This window comes from Zonotrichia leucophrys, chromosome 9 (genome assembly GCF_028769735.1).
Source record: "Zonotrichia leucophrys gambelii isolate GWCS_2022_RI chromosome 9, RI_Zleu_2.0, whole genome shotgun sequence".
Lineage (NCBI taxonomy): Eukaryota > Metazoa > Chordata > Aves > Passeriformes > Passerellidae > Zonotrichia > Zonotrichia leucophrys.
In genome coordinates this window covers 15,689,619-15,706,829 of record NC_088179.1, presented here as the reverse complement: position 1 = coordinate 15,706,829, position 17,211 = coordinate 15,689,619, and the positions used below count along the sequence as shown (strand labels likewise).

The 17,211-nt window shown below is 49.9% G+C and overlaps 2 protein-coding genes across 2 annotated transcripts; one reads left to right on the top strand and one right to left on the bottom strand.

Annotated features, from left to right (window-relative positions):
• Positions 1-938: 938 nt before the first annotated feature.
• DYNLT2B (dynein light chain Tctex-type 2B) lies at positions 939-5,989 on the bottom strand. The gene is made up of 5 exons (XM_064721162.1): positions 5,866-5,989; positions 5,294-5,427; positions 3,636-3,705; positions 1,956-2,019; positions 939-1,333 (listed from the first exon to the last, which is right to left on the bottom strand). Exons 1-5 carry the CDS (start codon positions 5,949-5,951, stop codon positions 1,286-1,288), a joined length of 402 nt encoding a protein of 133 aa, XP_064577232.1. The 5' UTR covers positions 5,952-5,989; the 3' UTR covers positions 939-1,285.
• Positions 5,990-10,890: 4,901 nt separating this feature from the next.
• PDCD1 (programmed cell death 1) lies at positions 10,891-15,360 on the top strand. The gene is made up of 5 exons (XM_064721631.1): positions 10,891-10,999; positions 12,975-13,307; positions 13,605-13,757; positions 14,300-14,334; positions 15,145-15,360. The coding sequence occupies exons 1-5, from the start codon at positions 10,891-10,893 to the stop codon at positions 15,358-15,360; spliced, it is 846 nt and encodes a 281-aa protein (XP_064577701.1).
• The last annotated feature ends 1,851 nt before the right edge of the window (positions 15,361-17,211 follow it).

Genomic DNA, 17,211 nt, shown 5'->3' with positions numbered 1-17,211 from the left:
AAAGGAAAGGAAGACTCATAACCAAAATATTTCAAACTAATACAATAGAGAAGCAGCAGTGTGCTGCCTCCAGCACAGTGAAAGGATTCCAGAAGATGCATTGTAATTTTTTACTTCCCCGGCTTCCAAGAGCTGCATGGGGAGAGTGTGTTCTGCTGTAACAGTTGGTGAGGGTGGGATTCAGGGTTCACCTTATCCCTCTTTGGCACTGTGAAAGTTGTTCATCCCACTGGAATGGTTCAGCTGTGCTTGCCCTGTCAGCAGAGAGAGTACAGGCATCACCACAGAGCATCCCATCTTCCAATGGGCACACTAAGATGTACTCTCTTGGCACCCACTGTCTCAGCAACCCACTTGGTCTTCCAACTTTTGGGGAGATGAGAAGCTTTAGCATTCTTCTGCAGATCTACTGCAACCTTTCTGAGGCTGGAGTCCTAGCAAAGTTGGTCTCCAAACATCCACCCTCATATTCCAAAAGAATTAGAGAGAGATTGGGAAATCACTGCAGTATCTGCTGAAGAGCCTGAGGAGCAATGATCACTCACAGCATCCACGGGTGCCAAATTGCACCAAACCAAGGAGCACTTACTGCAGGGAGGAGTTCTGGCAGTCACGGGGTGTGTGGGCTGCTGGCCTGACCTAATGTCCTAAATACCTTGACTTTCCATCAATTAATACCATCTCATGTGACACAGCTGGGATTCATAGCCCAATTGTTGTGGGAGTCATAGGAACAAATCTGGATAACCAGAATAAGAGATCAGCTTTGTGGATTAATTTACAAAGAATTGTCAAAATGCTCACCTAAGAAATGCAGACAAGCTATCCAGGATAGTGCATCTTGTAGAGTGGAAGAAAATGCCACAAGAGAAGAAATATTAAATACATAGATTTATTAATTTTTTCTTATAAATATTTCATTAATTTCATAAAAAATAAAAGTAACAGAACCCTTTCGAGACAAAAGTTGAGTTTGCCTTAGAAGCAATGGCTATTGGCAATACACTTTTAGGACAAAACCAACACTATATCAAAAACAAAGGGCCATTTAAATAAAGGACATCATAATAATAATAGCAATATTAATATTGTACTTAAAGCTATATAAATATCCACAAGGAAGAGGGAATGTTGTAGTGTGTAGCACAGGTGTAGGACGTGCTTTGTAGAGCAGTTAATTGTGTTATGTACTCAAGGAAGAATATGATGCTTTTGTACACTTAAATAAAAAATACTTCAAAGCATTCTCCCCAATGTCCATCCTTCTGTGCAATGTTTGTCACCATCAGTAGTAGAAGCAGCCAAATGCAGCCACCACACAAAACAGGCTGTCCTGGGGAAAAAAAGAGAAAGGCTCTGTGTTAGTCAAGGCAAGATTTTTGCTAGTCTAGTGGCACAGGCAAACATTGGGGAACATTTAGACCAGATCATAACTGTATGGTAATATATAGCAATTTTCTGTCTTTTATTTAAGTTTCTTATGCACCTCACTTGTGGTGTAACCCAGGTCAGTGCATCTGAATGCCAGAAGCACCTCAATTTCCTCCATCCACACACCCACAGGTATCTAGGCGTCAGTTTGAAATAAAATAATAATAAAGTAAAACCTTGACTTTGGCACAGTCCTGGATTTCAGCCATGCTCCACAACTGCAGTTCAGCAAAGTATGTAAGAAAATACTTAATCTCTTCTGCTTTCTCTCCCCACCAGTAAATGGTGTGACTACAATGACTTTTGTACTCTACGTGTCACCTACTCAGGGGAGAACTTTTACTATGTTGGCTGTTAAAGCTAAGTATGTTTTGTGAACAAGGATGTAAATCAGGCTGTTTCAATAATCTTGATTCCTTCCTTCTAGCAGTTGTTTCTTTTCTGCTCCATATTTAAGGTCACTCTTCCTCTCATACAAAAGCAAGTAGCCTTGTACTTCCCATGAGAATCCAGCCCATACTTACGTTCATGAACACGTCGTGAGCACAGCTGTCAGTGTCAGCGTCCCAGAAACATCGTGCAGCCATGCTAGACAAAGGAGCCAGACAGGGACATTACCCAGAGTTCATGTGTATTGACCTAAGTGATCACAGATACTTCCCTTGAAAACAAAACTGAGCTTGCTTTAAAGGTAATGGGATTGGGAAGTATGCTCCTGAATCCCAAGGCTAGTTTTCTACTGCTGAATTCTACCACATGCTGTAATCCTCTCTGTATGTGCTCCACCTTCAAACTCATTAGCTATCAACCCTGCCACTTCCATTGAGCAGGGCTTGAAACCTCATTGCTATGGTGCTTAAGAATCTTTGACTTCTGGCCTATGCATATCAGTGGCTAATTTAGCTTATTTGTTCTTGTCCTTCACCTCCTGCACCCTCATGGCACATACTCCAATTTATTTATAGGGAGCTATCGTATTCCTTGGCAGATGCCATGAGACCGTGATCTCTTCAAGTCTTTTCGTATCTATACCCTCTGCTCCCTCACTATCCTGATGGACTTCTACACCCAAGCCCTATCCTGAGCACAAACAACAGACCATAAGAGGATATTGCATGGGAGATCTTGCTGCTGCCTTGTCTAGTGACACTGACATTCCCTTGTCACTGCTGCAAGGCTCCCACTCCCCGCCTGCCCCAGTGAGCCTCAGCTGACAGGATTCCTTTGGGGGCACAGTCCCATCATGTATGAGTGACTGTACTAAGGTGTATTTTGCATTAAGGATGTCAGTGATTGTGTTTCAATATTGCCTCCTGTCTGTTGCAAACTGGAAAATTTCCCCAACTGCTCTGTCAGCCTGTGTGGCTGGACTTCACATTTCTGATCAGACCACCTGAACACTGAACTGTTCACCCTGGCACAGTGCTTGTGGAGCAGCCTGCCTGCAGACAGACATTCCTGACAAAAGCCTGAACAGCAGGTACAGGTATTCCTCTCTGACCTCCAGAATAGGGAGGCAGCAGCTCTGATTACAGCTCTGCTGCACTTATTTTCTGCTGGAGTATCAGGCATAATAATAAAGATAAGCCCAGCAGACAAAGCACATAAACCTTGTGAGCTGTTCCCTTTTGTCTTCTCCCTACCCATGGGTAATGGAAAGCTACAGCCCACTATTGCAGCCAAGAGGAATTCTTTCATCTGACTGCAGGCATCTGGAGCTGACTGCAAGTGCTCAGCACCCACATGGGAATCTAGGCTTGGTTCCCATGGCAGTATTGCAGTGGGATTATAGAAACTGAAACTTCTGAAAAATGTAAATGAAGTGCTTATGGAAGCTTTCTGGCTTTAGACAGAAGTGAGTTACCATGGCTTTTGTATTCCAGCAGGGCCTTAGGAATGGATGGGGGTGTACCCTAATTCATCATGAATACAACACAAAATGCTTCTACCACACTCCTCAAAAATGATTTTCAGCATTTCAGCTTGCTAAGAACCACTATACAGCAAATTATCACTGGCTAATTCAACCAGTCACAACCTAAGCACTCAAGCTGCCACTAAAAGAGAAAAGAAAATGATTTACACTTTATCATCTACAGACAGATCTTTGTAGCAAGGGAAGTTGCAAGCAGCTTCCAAAGGAAAAAACTACACCTAAACCCAGAAAACATGCCAGAAATACAATTAGAAGATGCAAAACTTACTTCACTCCTTCTCCTCTCTGCTCTCCAATGACAACCTGCACCACCATCTTGTACCTGTCAAATCCCTCCTCTGGAGAGAGAAAAAAATAATAGTGAGAGCAATGACTTTTTAAAAATATGAGCCCAAGACACAACCCTGAAAGCTAAAGATTTCTGGCCACAAAGCAAGTGGCTGTACAAGCCTATGCAAGCAGCCAAGTGGACAGACTGCCATGCAAAGCTTCATTTTCCTAGTATGGAGTACCATAGTTTTGCTGAAGGGTGAACAGAGTAGTTGGCATCCATCAGAAGATGAATCTTAAGGCACTGGACATCCCTGAGCAGATACACTGTGGGTCAGCATTCTGCTTTGACAACATTCAAGAACTGGCCACATGGAAAGAACATAAATAAGGCTGCTGGCAGACAAAATGCAATTTAAAAAAAACTGTCTTATTTTAAAACTGTTTGATGCAAAGGTATTGTGAGATTCTTCTGCCACACAGGTGTTTCCTTTGCTCCTGAGTGGTATAAAAGGCCACATAATAGCTGCGTTATTTTTGTGTCTTCAGAGATGTGCTATTGTTTCACAACAGTAAAAAGTACCTCTGGGGCACAGGCCAGATTCTAATCAGGCCATGGCAATGTTCCAGAAGCCAAATCAGAACAGGCATGTTTGAAATCAAATATAGATCCCAATGCCTGTCTTCAACAAAGCAGTGTCCCGGGACGACTCCAGCACCGTTTCCACGGGAGGACTGAATGCAGCACGCTGGCTCTGCTAACATCCAGCACGTCAATGCTTATCAGAGATGCCAGCTGATAAGAGTGGCCACCCCGGGCCAGCCTAGCTTCAGGCTGCTGCCACTGTGGTTGCACATGACTGAAGCCAAGCCCCGTGCAGAGGAGCTCAGCGTGAACACGTGCAGGGAGTACAGCTGCTGCTGCTGCTGGCTCTGAAGCAGATGTGTAGTTCTGGGAGAAGCACAAATGCATGGCTCCTGCCGAGGGTGACCGTGCCACCATGGCAGGCCAGCCCAGCAGGTGGAGCACCAGCGTGTCCCCAGGAAGAACGGGACAAAAGTGTCCATGCCAGCACACACATCCGTATATTTATTCCGGCACAAAACTCAGGAAACACCTGCTGGTGCCTGCACTTTTCTTCTTGAACGCAAAAAATGCTGGAGGGCATCCTGTGCAGCAGCACAACCTTTTTCCAGAGCTGTGAGGCTGTAGTCACACCCCTCCTTGGCTGACTGCTCCTCTCTTCCTGTTCCCTGTGCCCCCGGAGCCTTGTTCTGATCTCCACTGCTCTTCCAGCTCTGATCTAACTCACAGCAGAAAAAGAGCAGGAATGGTTCTGTTTATGGAATCAAAAAGCAATGAAACATCACTTCTTTCTTCTCTCTAATGCAGCTGCTTTTCCCCTGCAGACCCTCCAAGTTTGACATCACACACTTGCCAAGCGATACAAAAACAAATCTTGTCTGCTTGAATTAGATCTCCAGCTCTGCAGGCAAGGAGTGAACATATATAGGACAGACTGCTTCATACCAGCAGACTCGAGTCAGTCAACGGGGAAGGAATACATTTCAAGAATAAAGGAAGAAAGAGAGATCTTGTCAAAAAGGAGAGGACATGGCAAGAAAAGAAATTACATCCCCAGCAGACCTCCTTACCTTTTAGTCTGTCTTTTATTGTGTCTGATAACGACTTTGTAAGCTCAGCCATTTCTTCTGGTTTGTATTGTACATCGGCCAGCCTCTCCTTCAGTATCGCACGGATGCATTCTTTTACTGTGGAGGACTTAAATCTATCATGGCAACAAAAAGTAAAAAAAAAAAAAAAAGAAAAAAGAAGTGGAAAAGTTCGCACACAATGTGTAGAAACACACACAGTGCCACTCCTCGGAAAATATAGCTTCCATGTATTGGAGAAAAATGATAGATGGAAAAAAGCTCCACTAAAACGGACATATTGCCAAAAGCCAAACACCTATCGGCAGGGGTGAAACCAGCCGCACTGGACGTTGCCCCTCCAGCAGCATCCCCCACTTCAGTGGGTGTAAAGCTGGTGTGGGAGCCCGGTGCCCCCCAAGCCCTCGGTGCTCCCCGTTCCCCACACCCGCCCCGCCTCACGCCCAGGGACGCCCTCCCGCCATTCCCACCGCAGCTCCACATTCCCCTGGGGCCCACCCGCCCCAATGCAAAGTTCCCCGTCGTGCTGGCCCCTCTTTCCCCGGCGGTCTCACCGGTGCTGGAGGTCGGGTCGCAGGCTGTACGTGTTCTCGGCCCCCTCGGCCCCCTCGGCCCCCTCGTCAGGGCCCAGCTCGCCCATGGCCCCGGCGTTGGTTACCGGGACAACCGCGGCGCTTCCGCCGCTGCCGCCGCTTCCGCCGCCCGCCCCGCGCGGCGCCGCCCGGGCACGGCTGCGGGGCTGCGGTGCTCGGCTGTGTGTGTGTACCTGCTGCGTGCGGGATCATTTGTATTGGAAAAGGAAGAGGAAAGGGAAAAGGAAAAGAAGATAGAAAGAAAAAAAAAAAGAAAAAGAAAAAGAAAAAGAAAAAGAAAAAGAAAAAGAAAAAGAAAAAGAAAAAGAAAAAGAAAAAGAAAAAGAAAAAGAAAAAAAGAAAAAAGAAAAAGAAAAAGAAAAAGAAAGAAAGAAAGAAAGAAAGAAAGAAAGAAAGAAAGAAAGAAAGAAAGAAAGAAAGAAAGAAAGAAAGAAAGAAAGAAGAAAGAAAGAAAAGAAAAGTTTTTGGTTTTTTTTTGTTAAATGAAGTAGTTGGTAAATAAGTGTTAAATAATTGCAGGCTATTTTAATAAATGTAATAATTGTAAAATTTTGAAATGGCTTGTAGAAGATGCTGAGGTGCTGGAGAAGGGCAGTGGAGCTGGGGAAGGGTCTGGAGCACAAATCCTGTGAAGAGCAGCTGAGGGAGCTGAGAGTGTTTAGTCTGGAGAAAAGGAGACTCAGGAGGGACCTTATCCCTCCCTACAATTCCCTGAAAGGAGGGTGCAGCCAGGCGAGGGTCAGCCCCTTCTCCCAAACAACCAGCAACAGGATGAGATGGCACAGCTGTTCCTGGGGAGGTTTAGGTTGGACATTAGAAGGAATTTCTTCATCATAGAAAGGGGGATTAATATTGGAATGGACAGCCTGGGGAGGTGGTGGAGTCACTGTCCCTGGAGGTGTTTAAGGAAAGACTGGATGCGGCACTTAATGCCAGGCTGTAGTTGTCATGGTGGTGTTGAGTCATAAGCTGGATGTGACGATCTCAGAGGTCTTCCCCAACCTGATTCATTCTGTGATTCTGTAAGTAAAGGGTTTGAAGAAGTTGCTGCCTGGGGTGCTACTGGAGGTATGATGGGGAGAGAGTGGGGTAAGACAGCCTGGCCTCACTGGGTGCTTCCCTGGTGACCCATTCTGTCCCAAACCAGCCAGCAGCCACAGCCCCTGCACTCAGCCTTGGCCAGGGCTTGGAGGGTCCCTTCTGCCTCTGTACAACACATCTTAGACATCAGGGAGGAGATCCCAGCCTTGTTTCTTTCCTCCAGCAACTTCTTAAATCCTCCATAAAGGCCTAAAATTCTTGCTCCCCGGAATCCTTGTGCCCTTTTCCCTGCCCATAGCCGCTGTGTGTCACAGGGAAGGCGGCATGTGCTGCAGCCCCTGCTGAGAAGCTGACATTCTGTTTCCTCTGCAGGTTATCTCGAAGCAGCGATCTCTGCGATCGATTGTGCTTCCCACGTGCAGCGGATGACACGGCTGAGAAAGGTCCCTGTGTGCCTCACCCAGCTCCGAATGGAAACAGTGTGAGGGCACAGCCAGTGCTGCTGTGGAGTGATACTGCTGACACAGATGAGAGGCTGGAGGGAGCCATGAGCTGTGACAGGGCTAGGTGTGCCTGGAGGTGCCCCTCGGGTACAGGAGGTGTGAGGTTGCCCCAGGAGGAAAAACTGCCAGAGTTTTGCTTGGGTTGCACAGGCATATCCCAACTGGTGCCAGATCCTGCCCCAGCCTCCTCTGAGCATGGATGGATTGCTGAGACCCTGAGCAGCAGCAGCTCCTAATTTCCACAGACTTTGCCAGCACCTCTTGCAAGAGATGGACTGGCAGAATCCTTACTACCACTGGGTGTCAGCTCTGCCCGCCAGCAGGAACACTCACTGCCATGCTGGAGGTGACATTGGTCCCTTGCCATACCCATGTGGCACCTTCCCATCACAGTTACCAGTGCTCTGCCCAGGCCCTGCAGGTTTCTGCTTGTTAAAGGAACAGTTTTGTGTCTCTGTTCCATCCCTGTACTTACTCACTGCTTACTGCTGCTTACTCACAACCACAGCACGCTACCTGTCCCCACAGGGTCAGATGTTGCTGCTCATGCAAATCGTTTGCAGAGACCTTCATAATTTCTGATAAGTATCTGAAAGACCTCAAGATTCTGTATTTATTTGCAAACACTATCAGCCGTTTCCTCCTCTCACCCCAACCACTCGGCTCCCGCCTGGGTCAGAGCCAGATGTGAATTCAGTTAAACCGTTGGGGGAAGGATCTTTGGAACGTGTGGGCTTCTCTTCCTCGGCACCTTTTTGTGGCAGTTTGTGTTTCCTTTTTCACCTGGGAAGCTATGGTTTCCCTGGACTTCAAGGTCATGCACCTCTTGGCTTCAGTCAGCTCCATCAGAGATGTTTGATCACAGCTTTCTTTTTCTTCCAGTTTTTCAGTGCTCCTTAAATAACCCAGATGCTTTTAAACATTTTGGGGCTCTACCCTCTAAACATTTTGACTCTCTGCCCTCTGAGGTGAGTGCTCAGGTGACAGCTGTGTGCCCCAACAGCGATGGCTGCAGAAGACCAGGACCTCCTCTGGGTCTCAGATGGAACTCACCAGCTTCTGGCTGGAGAAAAACTATGACATTTGTGCTCCCATGAACTGGTGTGACATGTGCTTGCTGCAGTTGCTGTTTCTTAGTTTTAAATAACTGTCTTCTCACTTATTTCTGCTTGTCCTTACTTTTTAGACTTCATTTTTGTCTTTTGGTGGACAAATAGAAAAGAACTGTCCTATGCAATTTGTCATGCTCCAACTCACAGAAAGAATTTATATTTTTTTAAGCACCAGAGGACCTTTTAATGACCTTGTCAGCAAACTCCCAGGTGTACCATCTACCCCACTGGGCTGGAGCAGATTTACCAGCACGAGCAGGGAGCTGCATCCTGGTTGGAGCCAGGCTGTTTTCCTTCATGCTGGAGAACTTGGTGGAGGAGCCAGGGTGAGCTGTGCTGGTCTGGCCAGCTGCAGGCAGGGTTCAAAGGCTGCCTGAAGCCCCAGGGCTGCTGTGGGGCTGGGGCCGTGCTCCTCTGCAATGCTGACACCCGAGGCTGCTGCTCACTTCGCTTTCCTCCACAGCAGCTTCCTAGCAGCTTGATCTTTTCTTTTATTCTTTTCATCACCATGGGTTGGGTTTTTGTTTCAGAGAAAAGGACACTGTTGTTACTTTCTCATGGACACGGCAGCCTCCCCACCCTGGGTACCAGTTATACCTATTGCAAGTGTGTATTGGAAAGTTTGAGCAATTTGTGCTATGATTCTAATCAGCCCTCCGCTGCTGCCACACGAGGTGGGGAGGATGAGCCAGTTTTTCCTGCCTATCCCCCTGGCTTGCTGAGTTGTTATGTTGGTGGTGATACCCATCACATCTTCCACCTCTAGAAACCAAAACATGTGGCAAGTGCCAGACAAGCCTCCCCACACCTGGCTCAAGTGCCTGGTGTCACCATTTGGAGACATAAAGCCTCAAGGTGGAAAAGTGTCCTTGCTGTCAGTTTCCTTTTTTCCTGGAGTTCAGTTCAGCTTAGTTTAGTTTAGTCAGGCTTTTTTAGTGGGAATCTAGGAAATTTTGAAGCAACAGGTGATGTCCAAGTCAAAACCCACGTGCACCCTTGTACATGATGGAGACCACTTCCTTTTGCCACCCATCCAGGCAGCATGGTGGGCTCTGACCAGATGACATAGAGAGGTGACAAAGTGGTCACAGCACCCAGCCTGGCTCTGCAGCTCAAGTAGTGCCAGCAGTCCATGAGAAAGGAGTGATGCTGCAAATGTCAGGAGGAGACTGGAAAAGAGGACCAAGACAGGCTGGACTGAGCCACCCTCCCAGGGTGAGCCCTGTCTGCCCCAGCTCAGAACCCCCTCCTTGGCCATCCTTGTTGTATGGTGTTTTTGGTTGAACCTGATGGTCCTAGAGGTCTTTTTCCAATTTTAATGATTCTATGATTTCATGATTCTATGAAATTAGGGGTGGCTGCCCCAGCCCACTCGCCTGCCAGGGACATGTTTGAAAGTGAGAGGTGAGCAAGCCCCAGCCCCACAGCTTGTTTGTGGAAGCTTGGAAAAATAGTGAAGTCATCATTAGAATCACATCCTTCTTATTAATTTTCAGTTACTAATTTTCCCCTGACATTTTCCAAAATTGTGGGGCACCGAGGCTGTGTTTTAGAGAAATGGAAGAGCGTGCTTTCACCGCTGGTTATTTCCTATGCCAGTATTAGTCAGTGTAGTGAGAGGGGAGCATGGATGGCAAAAAATTACAGAAGTTTTCTGCCCCAATAACAGCACCCTGGGCACCTGCCCTTGCTCTCATCAAATCTGAGAAGAAAAACACCTAAGGAGGCAAAACTCATCTTCCTCCCCCTCCTCATCTCCCATCCCATTCCATCCTCGTGGGAGCAGCCTACAATAGGTGTCCCATGGTTTTCAGACCCTGTCCACCCAATGCCACATGTCCCACAGCCCCACTGCCTTGGGCATCCAGTGGGAGCACCTGTGGATGCCTGGGAACCCAAGATGACTTTTACTTATGGGCCAGGGTCAGAGCTGAGGATATGCCCCTTGTGGTCCCTGCCTCCTCCACCCCTGGAAGCTTTCCCCAAAAAGGGTGCAGGCTCAGAAGAGCTGTTCTGTTAAGCTGTCCCCACTGCTTGGCAGCTGGCTATCTGCATGGGCACATGCCAGGAGCGCGCAGGGAGGTTAAGGGTCCATGTCTGGCTCAGCTGATCCCTGGTTCTGTGGGGAGGAAGCTGGGGGCGGGAGGCAGCCCGGGTTTCCCTCTGGGGCAGAGATGGGTACGTTTCATTTCCACCCAGCCCTCTCTGTGTACGACAGAGAGCAAGCTGCTGCCTCTGCGGGGAAGGAAGCACGGAGAGAGCCGGGAGCGGCACAGCGCACACGGCACAGCACCTCCCGCCTGCCTGGGCAGGGCACACAGCGGCTCAGCATGGCTCCAGGGGCCTCAAAGAAGTCGTGGGGCAGCGTGGAGGTGGCCCTGGTTGACCTCTGTGCCATCCTGCTCTGCTGTGGGCCGATGCTGACCTGCTGCCGCCGGGGTAGGTACAGGAGTGTGGCGGGCTCGCTGGCATGGCCATGTCGTTTGATGCTGGTGGAAAATGTCTAAGGGCTGGGAGCTTTGTAGTTAAAAATTGGCTCTGGCATCAAGAAGGCAGAAACCTCAAAGCTTTTGGGTATGTGCAGGTGAAGCAAAGGACTTGGGGATTCTTGGGGCAGAAATGGGATCAAAGGATGGAGAAGGGGACAGGACACCAGAGCTGTATTGTGACACAGTGACAGTGGTTGGAGCTTGGTGTTGAGTTTATGGATTTGCCAGTGGGGTGTGGGGTTTCCTTTCTGGCTTTTGTGGCTTCAGTCTGTGCCCTTGGGCTGCAACTCCTGGTTTGGACTTGATCGTGAGGGATCCAGGGTCCTTGCTCTGGGTGAACTTTGTGGCAGAAGGAGAGGTTGAAGGGAAGGTGTGAGTCTGGGCAGGGTGAGTGAGAGCTCTGATAAAGCTGATGAAGCCCTTTCCTTCCAGCCTGCTGTTTCTTTGGTGGATTCATGTACTTTTTGCCTTGAGGGTGGGCAGGGAGCTGGGTGTCCCTTGGAGCAGATGTTACCTCTGGAGCTGGGAAGATACAGGAAAACATGTAAACCCAACATCTACTTTCAGAAGTCATCTGAATGCTTCATTCATTGTTGGCAGTGGCACTAGTAGGAAATAAAGCCCTGAACCTGCCAAAAATTTCCTGTTAAACACAAGAAATCCAAAACATGGCAGAAATCCCATCTCTTGGTGTGGACACTGCCACAGCCAGTGCCGCCTGTGGGAATTGGGGCACTTCTCTCCTTCCCTCGTCCTGTTTGGTCTCAACCCTCATTTCTCAGCCCAGTGTTCCATTTGATTTTGTATTTATTCACAGAATTTCCAGGTTCCTTTTCTGGTTGGTGATGCTGAGGTTGTGGTCCTAAGGGCCTCAGGGCAGAGTTGGTGGGACGGGAGGGACTTTCTGACTCCCTGCGTGCGAGCCCTGGGGCTGCTTTCGGTGGTAATTTCTGAAAGGGGAAGGCAAATTTCCTTTGACAGAGACTTTTCAAACCATGGTGGTTTGAATAGCTTGGTTGGGTGACCCTTGTGAAAAATGCTTCTTCCCACTTTTCTTTGTTCTGAACAGAAATAATTACAGCAGCTGTTCTGCTGTGTGGGACTGGCTGGAGCAGGACACTGTGTGCCTGGCCCACATTCACAGCGTTCCCACCAGGCAGGATGGATGGACCCACCGGGATAATGGGCAGGGAAATGAGGTGAAGCAGCAGGGCTGGTGCTAAAGCAGAGGAGCCTGTGGCTGTGGCTGGCTGGATTCTGTGTTGGGAGCAGCCTGGCAAGCCCAGCTGGAACCCCGGGATCTGGCTGCCCACGCACACATAAGGAGAGGACAGGCCCCTGGAAATGGATGGCACTGTAAGCTCCAGGTTGCTCTTCCCTGTCAGGTGGTCTCAGGCTGGAGATGACAAATACTGTGCCAGGGGCAGCCCCTGCCTGCTTTGAGCTCCCAGCATTGTGTAGTGGAGAGAGCCAGAGCATCCCAGCAGGCAGCCAGGCATGTGATGGGCTGAACCACAGGACACTGCCCCAGCCTGGGACTCTGTCCTCCTGCTCACTTTCAGAGTCCACCTCATCTGGAGAGAGGATGACTCAGACATGAACATACAGCATATATTTAAAAATAATACAACCCCCAAAGTCTGTTTTCCTTGGTACAGGTGTTCAGTGCTAATTTTAGGTAGCCCAGAGCACAATTTGGTCTGCTGAAACCGTTTCACAGTACAGTTGCTACCTCTGAGAGTCCCTCTCCAGCCAGCAGGCATACATTTGGAATGGCAGAGACATGGAGTGATGTACCTGCCCATGTCCCAGAGTGATGATGTGGACTGGGCTTGCAGCCCTGGCTCCCACACAGGGTATGGCTGTTTCTGAGACCTGTGCCTGCTGTAACCATGTCTGCTCCTTGTATCCTCTCTCCCAAACAGTGACCATCTCCCCAGCAGTGTTAACTCGCCCTGAAGGTGACAAAGCCACTTTCTACTGCAATATCTCCATGGAGAATGACTCTGGTTCAGAGTACAGCCTCAATTGGTACAAGGAGACCAACCACAGCCAAGCCCAGAAAACTGCTGAGATCAGCCGATACAAGACCACGACAGTGACAGAGAACTACCGGCTCATCAACAACACTCCTGTCTTTGAGATTGAGATCCTGAACCTCCACCAGAATGACTCAGGCTCCTACTACTGTGGACTGATCACCTTCTATGAGCCCGATAAAGTGATGGAGAGCAAGAGGGCCCAGCTGATAGTCACAGGTCAGCCTGGGGGCTGAGCTCATGGGGAGGGGTCCCAAGCCTGTTGTAGCACCAGGGGTTAAGGCAGGCAGTAACCTGCTGGCAGAGGACCTGACATGGGTCAGGAGAGCACAGCCCTGCCCTGTCCTGTCTCCTTTCCACCCTGGAGGACAAATGAGTCTATGACGGCCTACCTGGCACTGAGCCCTTTCTGAGGACAGCCCCATGTTCCCCTGCTGCCTTTCACAAGGACTGTAGAGGCCACCTTACACTCCTGACCTGCTGTTTTGTTCCCCCTTTTTTGAATGCCTATTGCAGCAGCCCCCCAGGTGAATGCTACTGACGAGCCGGAGATGGAGGAAGGCAGCCCCTCAGAGCACATCAAGGCCATGCTCCTGGGCATCCTCCTGCTGGCTGGAGTGGTTGTGCTGCTGATCTTCGGCTACCTCACCTTTACATACAGGAGAGGAGGTATGATTCCCCTGGAGGCCACACAAACCCAGTTTGAGACCTGGGGTCAGCCAGATGTCTGCAGCTGCCTGGGGTACATGGACTGGTTCAATGTGCTAAACCCAGCTGTGGCATGCCCCTGTGGGACAGATATCTCCATGCTGGGAGGAGAGGGGTGCTTTGAGCTCTGCTTGCCCTTTGTAGAGCCCCCAGACCATGTGCAGTGGCTCTACAGCACTCGTTAGTGTTGTGCCTTAGTGGTGCACTTGAATCCCTCCCATGCACCTTGCCCAGGTACCTTTGGAGCACCTCACCCTGCTGCAGCACAGGGCATCACCTCAGACACACCACAGGCACCCAAGGACTCACAGAGAGTTCTGCTGCACTCCACTAATCCCAGATTAAACCCTAGACTCTGGGTTGATGTCTCACTTGTCCTTGTAATGCTCGGGGTGTTAGGCCCCGTGGACAAGGAGGGTCTGTGGTGAAAAGACTGTGGTGTCCAGTGCTCTTGGGTGGGGCACACAAAACTCCTCACTCTAACCAAGTGTGTTACTTTGCAGATGTGCAGAAACCACCGAGTGAAAACATGCCAGTGGTGAGTTTTCTACCTCTGTCACCCTGCTGTGCTGCAGGAGAGCACTATGGCATCGCTGGGGCAAGGAGGGTGCTGGGCCTTCCTTTATCAGCTCTTCACAAGCATCTCACTTCTTCTGTCTGCTGCTGCTTGATCTTTTCTGCACAGCTACAACTGCTTTTCTGCATCTGCAGCAGCACAGCCCCATCACAAAATCAAAATAAAACTACCCAAGATAGGATGTGACTCTCTAATCCAATTCTTCTTCAAAGCAGGCTTCTCTTTGACAGTGGATTGTGCTGCTGTAGAGAATGGGAGGATGTTACCCTCCAATATATCAAGCTAAAATTTATTTTGTTGCAGCTGGTGCCTGTTTTCCTCTCTTTAGGCAGGCACCTGTAGGAGGGATCTGTTTCCTTTTTCTCTCCAACCCCATTCAGTAGGTGGCTGAAGGCAGTGAGTAGGTTGCTCTTTACTCTCTCCTTTCTGGGCTGAGCAAACTCAGCCCTAGGCTCTTCTCCTGCACACCATCCACCTTGGAGCCCAATGGAGAGGTGGAAAGGGGCTCCTAGCACAGCCCTGCCTTCCACGGCCAGGCAGGCAGAGTCCAGCCTGCCTGCAGAGGCAGAGAGCTGAGACCCCAAGGCTCTTGGTGTGGTTCCTCTGTGCATGTTCTGCCCCAGGACTGTGCATCTTTCTGCTGCGTATCACTGGCACTCTCCCGTGATGCTTCAGAGCTGGTTTTGGCGCTTGCTGTAAGAACAGGTTTGTGCTGGGGATGGTGGGTACCTCTGGAGCCTGAACCACCACGATGGGGTTACCTTGCAGAAGGAAGAGAAGCCCCCCGTGGTGTTTGTATCCACTGTGGACTATGGTGTGCTGGAGTTTCAGCGGGACCAGCACAGCCTGGTGCCCTCCAAGACTCAGCCAGTTGAACAGACTGAATATGCCACCATCATCTTCCCTGAGGAGAAACCTGTCACACCGGAGCGTGGCAAGAAACACCGGGAGGAGAGGACTCGACAGCTGCCATCACTGCCCTGCTGAGGGTCAGCGTCCCTCCTCACCAGGGTGTGGGCATGAAGAGGCTGCCCCAGCCCCTCACTCTGCGAAAATCCAGCATATCAGGACTAAAGCAACAGAGATGCTGCTGCTGCTGCTGCTGGAGTCGATATTGAACAGTCCTTGCCACAGTGTTGTTGTGGCCATGGGGTGGGTACCACAGGATCAGGAAGGTCCCTGCTGTGCTCCATGTGCTACCTCTTCACTCAGGGCCAGCTGAATGGGCTGGGGCAGAGCAGTGATGCCAACAGGTCTGTGCCAAAGGTGACTTACTGTATTCTACCTCCACCCAGTGCTCTCTGGAGTAGCCATGCTGCTTCCCTGCCCTAGATCTGAGCCAACTATCAAAGCATGACTTGAAGAAAGTGCTGGAGGTCAGAACTGGAGTGAATCCTGTGAGATGCTGCTCACAGGAGCCAAAGTTTCTTGCAAGCTTCTTGCTCGGAGCAGAGGCTGCCCTATGTACTGCTATTCAGAAATCCCTGGGAAGCAGGCAGCTGGTCTTCTGCCTGTCTCCAGGCATTTTCCACCTCTGCATGAGGGGTAATCTACCCCTGTGTCCCTCCCTCCCCAGGTGGGAGTCAGATATGGCCATGGGGGTGAATAAAGAGTTTTGCATCCAGGAGTTTGTTGACTCGTGACGGCAAGTGCGTGGGCAGGCAAATAACGGCTCTTGCAGTGCAGGGCAGAGCTGGGAGGTGGCAGCATCTGTTGTGGTTCCTGGGCCTCTCCGTGACATATGCAAGCTGCTCTTCCACAAAGCTGCTCTTAAGAATTTAGAGAGGTCAATGCTCATTTTCTCCTTGTCCCTGTCTGAGCTGGTCACCCAGGCATGGCTGAAAGCCAACGCTCTCCCTTAATCAAGCTTGTCTTGGGGCACTCACCCACTCCATGGGGATGAGCATCCCTGCTGGGCCAGGGGTCTGGCTGCCATTAGCCAGGGCAAAGCTCATACCGTGGTGCTCAGTGCAGTTTTTTTGGCTTCAAATTTCCACTTTCTCTCTTGAAAGAGATGTGCTACGTGCCAGAAACCAGAGCGGAAAGAAATGACAGCTGCTTGAGAGAGGAGAAACCCCAGTAAGGAGTGGCTTTGGAGGCAGCAGAGGCTTGCCAGGAGAGTGTGAAACTCAGTGAAAACTGAGAAGAGTCACTTGCATCTTACACTTTGGCAGCATTGTCAGCAGGTTTCTTCCTCCCTTACCCCCCAGTAAAACCAGTGCAGCCTTGTGGGAGCAAACCTGGGCACCGGGGGAAGGGGTGAGGCAAGCCAGGCACCATATCTTGTACTCTGTGGGGACTGGAAAGTCCATGAGAAACTTCCAGAGGGGACTAGATGGGATAAATATCCATTTGGGATAACTTTCACCTTTCTTCAGGGTAAGACAGTGGACGGGGTGTCCCCTTTGGTCCCCAGTGCTGCTGAAGGCTCCCAGTAGCTTCCACAGGCAGTGCCATAACTGCCCATAACTCACATAACTCGTGGCAGTTCATGGTTCAGCCCATCGGGGCTGTTTGCCAGCAGCAGCCCTGCTCCTTGCCCCAGCAGCTCTGACAGAGACCTGCTGTGGCCAGCAGACGAGGCAGGAGGCAGCTGCAGCGGGAAAGTGGGAGCTCAGTCAGCACTTCTGCGTTTTGCTTTCCCGTCAGACACGACACTGACATAGCTGAGAGGGTGGACCCTGCTTCATATTTTCCATCCCACCTCTCAGGCAGCAGAGGTGCCAGATCTTCAGCACTTCCTGCACTCCCTGGCTGCAGCTATGACTCCTCCAGGTGCAGTTGGGGCTGAGTCCTTTTCTCTCTGGTTGGATGGTGGTCTGTAGCTGATCAGAGGCT

What these genes read in the sequence shown, in the direction of transcription:
- DYNLT2B (XM_064721162.1), bottom strand. Translation starts at nt 5,951, where the DNA reads ATGGGCGAGCTGGGCCCTGACGAGGGGGCCGAGGGGGCCGAGGGGGCC. An exon ending in AATAAAAGACAGACTAAAAG is followed by an intron (nt 3,706 to 5,293) that starts GTAAGGAGGTCT and finishes TTCTCTCTCCAG; the next exon opens with AGGAGGGATTTGACAGGTAC. An exon ending in CAGAGAGGAGAAGGAGTGAA is followed by an intron (nt 2,020 to 3,635) that starts GTAAGTTTTGCA and finishes TCCTTTGTCTAG; the next exon opens with CATGGCTGCACGATGTTTCT.
- PDCD1 (XM_064721631.1), top strand. Translation starts at nt 10,891, where the DNA reads ATGGCTCCAGGGGCCTCAAAGAAGTCGTGGGGCAGCGTGGAGGTGGCC. An exon ending in GCTGACCTGCTGCCGCCGGG is followed by an intron (nt 11,000 to 12,974) that starts GTAGGTACAGGA and finishes TCTCCCAAACAG; the next exon opens with TGACCATCTCCCCAGCAGTG. An exon ending in GGCCCAGCTGATAGTCACAG is followed by an intron (nt 13,308 to 13,604) that starts GTCAGCCTGGGG and finishes TGCCTATTGCAG; the next exon opens with CAGCCCCCCAGGTGAATGCT.